General features: G+C 47.2%; 1 protein-coding gene across 1 annotated transcript in view; it reads right to left on the bottom strand.

The window, feature by feature from the left end:
• Positions 1-2,191: 2,191 nt before the first annotated feature.
• Positions 2,192-10,834, bottom strand: part of RBM18 (RNA binding motif protein 18) — a 13,563-nt gene continuing 4,920 nt past the window's right edge. The window contains exons 2-5 of the mRNA XM_052814681.1: positions 9,409-9,535; positions 8,062-8,148; positions 5,547-5,632; positions 2,192-4,183 (exon numbers count right to left, since the gene is read on the bottom strand). Of these exons, the coding sequence (XP_052670641.1) occupies positions 4,024-4,183; positions 5,547-5,632; positions 8,062-8,148; positions 9,409-9,535 (460 nt within the window). The 3' untranslated portion in view covers positions 2,192-4,023. The remainder of the gene's footprint in view (positions 4,184-5,546; positions 5,633-8,061; positions 8,149-9,408; positions 9,536-10,834) is intronic.

The following is a 10,834-nucleotide window of genomic DNA, read 5'->3' as shown; positions in this document are numbered from 1 at the left end:
GTTACCCGCGGGCGGCGCGTCCCGCGGCCGCCGGCAGGAAGGGCGGGGAGGGAGCCGCGCCGGCCCCGCTCCCCCGCCGGGGGCGGCCGCGGGCCGGGCAGGAAGCCGTGCCCCCCCCCCCGCCGCGCCCCGGGGGCCGCCCGCCCGCCCCGCCGGGCCCCGCTACCTGCGGCGGCACCGGCAGCGGCACCGCCCGCGGGGGCGGAGGGCGGGGGGAAGGGGAAGGGGAGGGGGCCCGGTCCGGCCCGGTCCTCCCCCGCCTACACGGGCGCTGCCCGCCCCGACGGGGCGTACGGGCCGGGCCGGCCCCCGGGGGCAGCGGCGTGACCGGCCCGGCGAGCCCCCCGCGGGGCGGGCTGGGGTGCGGCAGCCGGGATCGCGCCCACCGCCGCGGCGTCTGGGCCGCCCGCCTCTGCCCGGGCTTCATTAGTAACCTGATAATTCCCCAGCAAAGCCCCGGCAGCGGTTCCACCACGGAGTAATTGCAGGACGGTAACGTGAGCTGATGGCGGCCGGGGATGGATCCTCGCCGTTATTGATTTTGACAGCTAAATTGTTAACCGAGAGGGAAATCAGATGAAAGCCATTTTAGAATAAATACAAGACATTAGGTTTAAGCATCGGGGCTGCGAGAAAGCCCGAGAAACCCCTAGGAAGCTCAGCCCCAGGCCCGCCGGCTCGTCTTCCCCTCGGTCCTCGGCTCTGCAGAGGCAGAGCGACGGGGCGACGCGGACAAGTGCGGAGGAGCGGCGCTGAGAAACGACAATTTAAACCGCTCGTCCACGCTGGCGGGGTCTGAATGAGCTCCGACTGCTCCAGAAGAAACACGTAGGAGTTTTCACGGACGCAGCCATGAAAGCCGTCTGGCCCCCTACACAGCGCCGGTCGGAACAGGGCAACGCGGGTTTTGTTTGCATCCGAAAGCGATGCAGGGCTGTAACGGCCACGGCACGCCACGACACAGGAACGCTGACGGCTTTCTCTACTCCCATAATTACAGAGCAGGCGCTCTGGGCCCCGCAAAGTCAGAACGGGCTGAGGAACAGCGTGACTTCAGCCCAGACTCTGCCTTTCCCTGGCCTCGGGATCAAGTCTCGGCCCTGCGGGCCGCGGGTCGCCTGCCCGCGCTGCCTGCTGAGGGCAGGTACATCTCCGAAGCACGAGTTACACAGCTGCTGCCCGCACCAGGAACGCGGCCCGGGCAGCGCTTGGAGAATGCCAAGCAGTGAAGTTACAGGGTATTAACACCAACTTCATCCCCTTTCTTACCCCCCACCCGCTCCCTCCACCGGCGCTGGAGCTGGTACGAGGCAGCGATGGGGAGGCTGCGTGTCACCGAGCAACCCAGCCAGAATCCTGAGATTTGGGGTTGGGCACGTTATGTGTTCCCACGGGTGAAGGCGTGATTCCGCACCCGCCCCAAGTGAGGGAGTCTCACCATAGGCAGGAAGATCATTGAGGAAAAACCCACACCGTGGACACAGTGAACGTTGTCCTTGGTACCCCACCTTGCCCCTGGGGATTTGCTGGAAATACAGGGGAAGCAAAGCAACCCCTAAGGGGATAGGGCCATAAGCCAAAGGTAAGAATCAACCCCTAGATTCCTCCTCAGGGGAGCCAGGCGCCAAGCTCACCTCTCCTTCCCACCGCCAGCCTGCCAACCTCCGTACTTACGGCTTCGGAGCCAGCCGCATCCTCCACCAAAGCGATGCCACGCTTCCCGGTGCTTTTCAAACCTATTTTATGACGGTTGATATGCAAAGCCCCAGAGCTGACGCTCATGAAAAAACGTTACTGAGCCTTTGCCTCCTCCCAGCTCCAGGGTTAGAAACTCTCTGGTTTTGCTGCGCTATCGCCGCCGGCTGCCGAAGAGGCTCAGGGCCTTCGGGAAGCCGCAGCATTCCTGGGAAGCGCAGGCAGCACGAGCGCCTGCCAGGCCGGCGGCAGCAGGAATGACCGACACAAACACTGACCTGCAATAAAGCTCCCCCAGGTCTGAGTCTGGCCGAACAACAGACAAGGCACTTCTGTTAGTGACTGTGGTAGTGCAGAAAAAAAAAAATTAAGAAAAAAAAAAAAAAAAAAGACTGATGCTATTGTACCCAGATTTGTATCAGTGGACTTCGGCTGATGCCAAGCATTTACCACCCTCACTTCCTGCTTGCCACCCTCGCTTTCCTGGAGGAAAACATGCATTTTAAATGTTTATTTAGAGCCGTAAGAATTTCAACAAATTGTATTTAAATACAAATAAATATCAAAGTATGTTTCTGATGGGAACACGACAACATACCCGATTTGCATCTAGGTATTTTCTAAATTCCTAATAGAAATAGAATTGATTGCTGTTCTAAATAACACAGATACAGATCCGGAGGACCACAAACGTTAGACCACGCAAGAACAAAACACAGGCTGTTCACAGAGGAATGTAAACGGGTGTTATTGACATTCATAGGGGTACAAACTCCCAATGATACTACTTTTCTCTTTACTCAGGTAACCAAAAACTAGAAAGCAAGCATTTAACAGCACGAGACCTACTTTTGAACAATTCAGGCTTTTAACAATCCATCCATCACAGACATGCACAGGTCCATTCCAGATGCTCAGTTCGGAAGCAGGAAGCGTGCTCTGCTTGGAGGTAGGTGCGCCGCTGTAGGAATATCAACCTTACTTTGCCATGCCAGTGAGCAACACCTGCGTACAGAAACCAGGGGCTGTTTAAAAATTATCTCCCTCCCTCTTGTTTGAAACCACTGTTAACCAGCTTGGGGAAGCAACTCAAGAGCGACCGACGAGGTAAAGATTCACCACCGACAGGACTAGAGAGAGCAGGCATCGGCAAAATCAGACTGGTATCTCCCGGACTCAAGTGCACACGTTCTCCAAAATCCCCCTCACACACACAGTCACAGCACTCTGTGTGTACTAAGGAGAAAACGCTGCCAGGCAATGTTTTTTCCTCACATTTCTATTTTGCAGATAACATTTAGGGAGAAAGATGTGCTGCAGCTCAAATGGTTTAAGCAAAATGCTGTCTGCCAGACTTGTAAATTAAGCACCTGGTGCAGGTAATCCTCAGCACACAGCAGAACCACTTCACCACAAACACTTGTGCCACTTTACACCAAGAGGCAACTGACCACCTCTACCGGTGAAAACCACAAGTTGGACTGGTTGGTGGGCAAACGCTGAGGTCATGTGCTTGACAGATGTCTCGGAGGCTGCAGTGTTATTCTCACGCTGTCACATCTGGTTTATGAAGAGCTGCCACTGAAGGGGATTACTGAACGAAACATTAGATATGTCACTGCTGTGCTCTGAGGCTTAGGGCACGGCGCAGACCTCAGTGGTGTGTAAATACACTAATTCCTACATGGAGGCACATACCTACAGCCTAAATGACACTGAAAATACCTGTGCTGTGTCATTATCTTAAGGTTATTGCATCACAAAGGAATACCTTAAAGTTTGCAAATCAAAATGCAAAACAAATTTGCTTTGGTGCATATAAAATATTGCATGCACAGTTACTAAAAGTGTTGCAAAATCTATTTAAAATGAGTTTTATTGAGATGAAAAAGTTTTCCATGGTAACTACAGAATGTTAATCAAAACCAAGTGCTTCCCCTCCATTAAAAACATGAATCGGAATACTTTTTGTTCAAAAATACTTTAAAAAGTAATCAGTTAAATGGAGTATTTTTGGATGTGCTTTACTCCACACACTGGTTACTGTTTCTAATCTTGCTAATGAATGCACACTAACGAGAGGTTGTCTGCGTGTTCATCAGAGGCTTTGAAGGGAACCTACTTTTCTGAACAGCGTTCAGCTGTGAAGCTGTGCTGGCAGTAAGGAGTATTCAGCAGACCACCTAAGGTGTTACAAAACACTGTGCCACGTACAGTGGTGTTGTGCTCAGGTGGCAGTATCCTTCTCACTCTACAAAGTACAAAAGCATCGGAGGACTCCAGGTATACAAAGCAGTGTTTCTTGCTACCATTATCCATTCATAAGCATCATCTTCTAGATTTCCAGGCAGCTCTGGAATAAGGAGTAGTCCTTTTCTTATCCGGTGGTTTGAAGTAAGAATAAACAGGTGCTGCAGGGTATTCCGCATCTGGATTTTCTGCCATCATTTTCAGCTTGGCTTCAATGGCCTTTATTTTTGCACTGACACTGGAAAGAGGAAAAGCAGAAGAGAAATTGAGCTTGATCTTCACATGGAATCAGACTACAGCAATCCAGAGATTTTGTTGACAGGCGAATACTTAGTCACACGAGGAGGGGCTAGACAGCCCCCATCGCTGCATTCACAAGCAGCATGAAGTTGGGAGGCAGGAATCTACTGCTTAAAGCCCGTGCTATTTCATTTCAACCCTCAGCACGGATTTGCTCCTCCAAGATATATCACAGCACCACAAAATAACGGTCCTTGCACCTACTCAGCACTTTCTTGAGGACACTGAGTGAGACAAGTACACAACAAGGCTTCCTACCTCATGTAAAATGATGTCATTTAAAGAGGTCTGAGCATGTGCAGCAGAGAGCTCAGCTCAGACAAGGCTGCTGGAAACAGCAGAGAAATGAAAGCCAGACTTCCTCCCAGCTACAAGACCGCTCGGGATGGGAAAACCCCAGACTCTAATTAGGTCAGGAAGAAACATTATTTCAGCGTTAGCAGGGTTTATCCCAGAGGGAGAAGCTATCCTAGGTTACACCCCAAATTCCTAGGACTTTTGTTATTCACTGTCCTCCATTGGGTATGGACCGAGGAATGTTCCCTTCTCTGCTGTGGCTTCTTGCAGCATCCATCCTCACTAAAACAACTCCTTCGTGCCACTGACGTAGCTAACAATCTGCATGGCTCAAGTCTCTTTACTCATTACTTCCTAGCATGTTCCTTCTGAATTCCAAGCTCATTTTATCTATAGGCAAATTCATTATCCCCAGTCCCGGTTCCTTATAGGGTTCCACTGACAGAACACACAGGAAAAATCACATACCCTTTCAATCACACTGTGAATTAGCAAAGCAGCACTACGTGCTTTAGGTAAACGGACGGACTGGAGAATTTAACCACATCCCACAGAGAAGACCTACCGGCCCTAATGCTGGGGGGGGGGGGGGGGGAATGTTTTATGTGAAGTACTACCTGTGATTGTTTTAATCGTTTGCCACTATAGCAGAAATTCTTGCTTACTCAAATTAGTACAGTACAAAACCTCTCACTGATATTCATATGAAGAAATGCAAAGCACATTCTGCCCAAAGGAGCTGGAATGTTACATATTCCCAATTCCTCTCCTCACCTCTTTTTCTTCCTACTGCCCTAGTAGCTTCACACGTTAGAAAATGAACTTCAAGTCTGAAGTGTCCGATGTCAAATGAGTTACTGTGCAGCATGCTGCCCTTTTAAAAACAGCTTTGCTGCCACGTTAGATTTTTAGCACAAATGTGATGCCAACAACTCTTGATCTTACTGAAATTGGAAGAAGTTAGTTCCCTGCCACTCCCGGCTTGGTCACCTCTCATCTCCTACCTTAGGTTAGACTGGGGCGGCTCCGTGCTGGAAGATGGCTCCAGACTGATTGGAAGGATCTTCTCATTTTTATTGTGATCATATCTCTGTGAACAAGAGATTAAGGATTGAAGTCAGCTGGAATTACGAACAAAGAAACATTTGCCCACAGATACACTTTAAAGTTGGATTAACATCACTTCAGATTTTGTGAAGCTTTTGCTAGGAATTATTTTGGTGGCTGTCGTGGTTTAACCCCAGCCAGCAACTAAGCACCACACAGCTGCTTGCTCACTCCACTCCCCCAGCGGGATGGGGAGAGAATCAGGAAAAAAGAAAAGTAAAACTTGCGGGTTGAGATAAGAACAGTTTAATATGATAGAAAGGAAGAAAATAATAATTATAATAATAACAATAATAAAATGACAATAATGACAATAATAATAATAGAACTGGAATATACAAAACAAGTGATGCACAGTGCAATTGCTCACCACTCGCCGACTGATGCCCAGTTAGTTCCCAAGCAGCAACCTGCAACCCCCCCCCCCAGTTTATATACTGGGCATGATGTCACATGGTATGGAATATCCCTTTGGCCAGTTTGGGTTAGCTGCCCTGGCTGTGTCCCCTCCCAACTTCTTGTGCCCCTCCAGCCTTCTTGCTGGCTGGGCATCAGAAGCTGAAAAATCTTTGACTTAGTCTAAACACTACTTAGCAACAACTGAAAACATCAGTGTGTTATCAACACTCTTCTCATACTGAATCCAAAACATAACACTACACCAGCTACTAGAAAGAAAATTAACTCTATCCCAGCCAAAACCAGGACAGTGACCAAACACTGAAACAAATCCCAACCATAGTATTTGTTAGTACCAATATGGAATGTAGACTCTGACACCGAACATTTATGTGCATTGTACTATGGATCCTTAAACCTTACCCTGTCTTATCGCTTCTTCTTCCCCTCTATATAACTCATGAAGCAAAGATGATAAATTTTAAGGTAACTGCTGTACTGTATTGCTATGCTCTTCATACAGACATTGTGCAGAGTCAGAAGGTAACCCAAGCACATGACTGTGCAAAATTGTGCAGTGCCGGGAGCAAAGGGAAAAAAAGAAAAAAAAAAGACCAGTTAGGAACCACCTCCGTTCTGTAGAAAGCAGCTTGCGAGTCTGTCATCTCTGTGGGCAACGGGCCTCCTGAACTATTTGCAGTGTTCTGCTTCCTTATTTCGCTTGGCACACAGTCAGGTTTGTTTTTCAGCAGGGCTGCTCAAACCAACAGTATCTGGTAAGCCTTGGCCACTCATCCTTAAACTACTTAGCATGGTGCTGGTATTGTCTAAAATAAACACTTGTTACAATAAGCCAAAGTTTTGTGTTGTTAAATCTTTCCATTCACAGATTAGAAAGTGCCATGCAAACTGAACTGATTATTTATGCATGTTCTTCACCATACCCTGGACAGCCAAGCACTGCGCTACCCCGCTGAACTCCCAGCTGAGCAGACACTCACTCCTCTGGCTGAAACTCCTTTTACGGCCTGATCACTCTTCAGGCATCCGGAAGCACGTGGCACTCTAGTAGCTACAGAGCTAAAGAAAATGGAGACTGGATTTGCGCAAGCTTGGATGTGCTGACAAGAGCCTGGAGCCCTTGAAGCCAGTAATTAAAACAACATGGTCTCCTTTAACGAAGATACCTGTTTTGGTTTTTTCTAGCATCCAAAACAGATGCACTAGTACACTTGATAAGAGAAAGGGTAGGAAGTTGCTTGTAGGATAATCGACACATGCTAAAAGCAAACTACCCAAAGGAAAATAGCAATGAGCAGCTCCCCTCCCCCCACCCCTAAAATCCATTTATCTGCAAAGAAAGTTATTCAAAATAAATTGCTTTATCAAATACCAGATAGTAAATAACTGCAGAAGAAACAAGACAAGAATTTGAAAAAATTAAAACAAGGATGTTCCAGAAGGTGCTGCCTAAGTTAATATTAAAAACATGATGTTTTATTTGACAGAGCAAGCAATAAAAGGATATTTAGCTTAGATGTGAAATATGTTGCTTTAAAGTCGGAAGTAATTAGAGCGGCTGCCACATGAGTGCTTTCAGAAGTGGAACAAAGTACTTGGTAATTGGGAATTTCCATGCATCTCCTATCCAAAAAGGGAGCAAAACCGCAAAGGGAAGGATCCAAACCTTCAGCCAATCACTCACTAAGTTTGGGAAAAGTTAAAACATGGACATTTATAGAAGTAATCTGTTCACACCGCTCGTATCAGAAACTCCCTTACAAAGAACATCAGGTTAAATGGCCTATTCTTACGCAGAGCTAATCCAGCACAGTTCGGGTAGACAAGAGCAGTGGTAGATTGCTAATACCGTTTCTGTGAGAGTTATTTCCTAAAATAGACTGAAATTATCTTGCCAGGCTAAGACAGCCTTGATAAGAATTGTTCCTTAATATTAAAAGTTTTTCAATTTTGCAAGTTAAAAGCAATTCTTATTTACAACCCCCACCTTACCTTGACTTGTGCGTGTGCCCACCGCACCACCAATTTCTTGGAAAGGGCCAGCTTCCCATTGAGACACTGGATCGCCTTTTCTGCTTCCTGCACAGGAAGACAGTTCAATAAACAAAGCAAGTCTTTAGTCAAAACCGACTCAGATGTAAAGAGCCTTTTTTCTTTGTTAATCAGTCTTCTGTAAGTACAGCTAACTGACAGCAAAGAAAGTTTATCCCATTGTATCCCAATCCAGGAATATCTTTGGAAGACTCCAACATCTGAGTAACCAGACTTTTATCAGCCTTACTGGTTTATTCTTTCACTTGTTTTGGGGGAGGAAATGGGGAAAATGGTCAGGACTTTTGAAAATACCAAACACAGAGGCCACTGGAACAGCATTCTGAGGGAGGTTTGTGCTACAGGAGTTTCTCTAGAAAATACCGTGACTCATTACAGTGATTACACGTGCCTCATTAACACCTATCTATGCTTATTCCAGATCCTGCTCATGTGCACTGAGGACATTATCCACTTGGTCCTGTTCTAGGCTCAGCAGTGGAATCTCAGTGTTGGGACACTCCCATAAAACTTGATTCACAGCAGTTGAAGATTTATGTTGCAATGCTGTTCCACCTTGCTATGAATAATTTTCTAGAGCTAACACACTGTGCCAGGGCTCTTCTGACATCCTTACCAGCAATTGCACAGCAAAAGGATGGGGTCATACAACCACAAGCAGTCTCTATACACACTGTTCTTCCTAACTTTTGAACGATTCTAGCAGAATTATGACAAAATAACTACAATTCTGATGTTGCAGGCGAGCATGACTTGAAATTTTGATTTGTAACAAGAGCTAAAACCCCAAATGGACAGCCAGGGGCAGTTCACTCCAGGATGCTGCAGATGTGTCATGTTGTACATCCAGCAGCATCGCACAAGTTGGTGTTTGTGCATTCATGATGCCAAAAGAAAAACTAGGAGGACTTCAGAGCAGTTCTGGATTTCAGATGGTCTGGCAGGCTGATCCAAGGCTCTGCATGGGTCACAGCATCTCCACGGTACAACTCCACGAGCTCACTACAAAAGTGGACCAAAGAACTGGCCCCTTCTGATTAGCATTAGAAAGCAGGATTCAGGAAAAGACAGCAGAGGAGAAAGGAAACCACTATTGCTACTTCCAGGAGCAGTCACAAAGTGGCTGTCACAGAGTGGAGCTGTTATGAGTCTGTGGGTTTGTGTGGACAAGGTATTTAATTTATCCCTTCCTGTTCTAGCTTTACATTAACAAAAAAAAAAAAAAAAAAAAAAGATGGGGAAAGAAGCCAGTCATTTAAATCAGAATTTTAGATAAAAGCAACATACCTGTTTGGTTTCAAAGTTTACAAAACAGTAACCCCTCGGCTGCCCCTCCAGAGCACCAGACTTGTGAAAGAGAAAGTCAAATTGCTTTACTTTGCCAAACTTCTGAAGGAGTTTGAGAAGGTGGTATCTGAAGGGGAGAGAAGACATTTATGACACCTTCCACCACTTTGAAAGTGAGGAGATAGAGAGGAACCCCCCAACACACACACACGTTTCACACTCAGTAACATAAGCAGTTCAGTTGTGTCATTCATGTATTCCCAAATACCCGCAGAGGTGGGTGCCCTGGACATTAACTCTTCAGCATCCATAGCTCTGAGCTGCATTATCAGCAATTGCTCTAAAACCCCCAAGGCACAAAGCTTCCCTCTCAGAGGTGCTAGCTGAAGGGCATGCAGAAGATCTACTAATAGCTGGCTTTTGGACAATTATGCAATGGCTCCCTTGGGGTCTGGGAGGGCTTTGCCTCCTGTCTCTCTAAATCATACCTACTTTCAAGCATAAACATCACGTGTCCCCCTCCCTAGCCCTGATGTGACCGTCTGAAGCTCCATCCCACGTATTCCTCTCCTCGCACAAGCAGTCCTAGCCCACAGTCCGCAGCACCCTGCATCCCTCAGGATCCCCACTACTCTTGCTGCCTTCTCTCTCCCTGTACAAGCACTGCTAGTCCCACCCCTTCTCTGTGCCAAGCAGTATCGGTGCACTGACAAGGACATGGCCAGATCATACAGAAATGCAGCCCCTCTCTCACTTGCCTGGTAGAGGTGGGGAAGCAGGAATACAGAAGAATAAGCAGAACAAACTGCAACCAGGAACTGACAGTAGACCAGGCAAAAAAAGGCACCAGACAGACCTCAGTATTATCCAGGCCAAATCTGCCAGTGCTTCTGGCTCAGACAGCCTTTCAGCAACATGCACATGAAAGTCAGACACTTATTTAGCCAATTATCTTCCTGCCATCCAGTGGGAAGTGTGCTGTTTCCAATAAAACTGGGAAAGCCGAGTAAATCTGTCTGCTTAGTATCCAGTGCACTGAGCAACTTAAAATAAGGAGCACATTTGTTGTACAGACCACATCTAATCCTGAAAGTTCTTTGCAGATTTTTTTTGGTTCCCTGGGATCAAAGTGTTTAACAACACTAGCTGACCTAGAAGGAAAATGACACCTATTACTAGTTCACTGCCTGACCCTATCCCTAGCGTTTAAGAATTGTCTAAGGATTTAATAAGGCCATCTTAGTCAGGACTCCTCTTCTCCTGATCAGCTGTACAGCATTCATTAGCAAGACACGTAGTCTATGCCCAATTTTCAGCTTGCAAGATAACACTCAGTGCTCTGAAAGCCTACCAGGATAACTCAAAGTGCAGATGGAGCACCAGGCACTGGGTGAAACCTTGCATGTCCAGACACGAACGGTCAGTA

This window comes from Harpia harpyja, chromosome 19 (assembly GCF_026419915.1).
Source record: "Harpia harpyja isolate bHarHar1 chromosome 19, bHarHar1 primary haplotype, whole genome shotgun sequence".
In the NCBI taxonomy this organism is placed as follows: domain Eukaryota; kingdom Metazoa; phylum Chordata; class Aves; order Accipitriformes; family Accipitridae; genus Harpia; species Harpia harpyja.
This window is presented reverse-complemented; position numbering and strand designations above follow the sequence as displayed.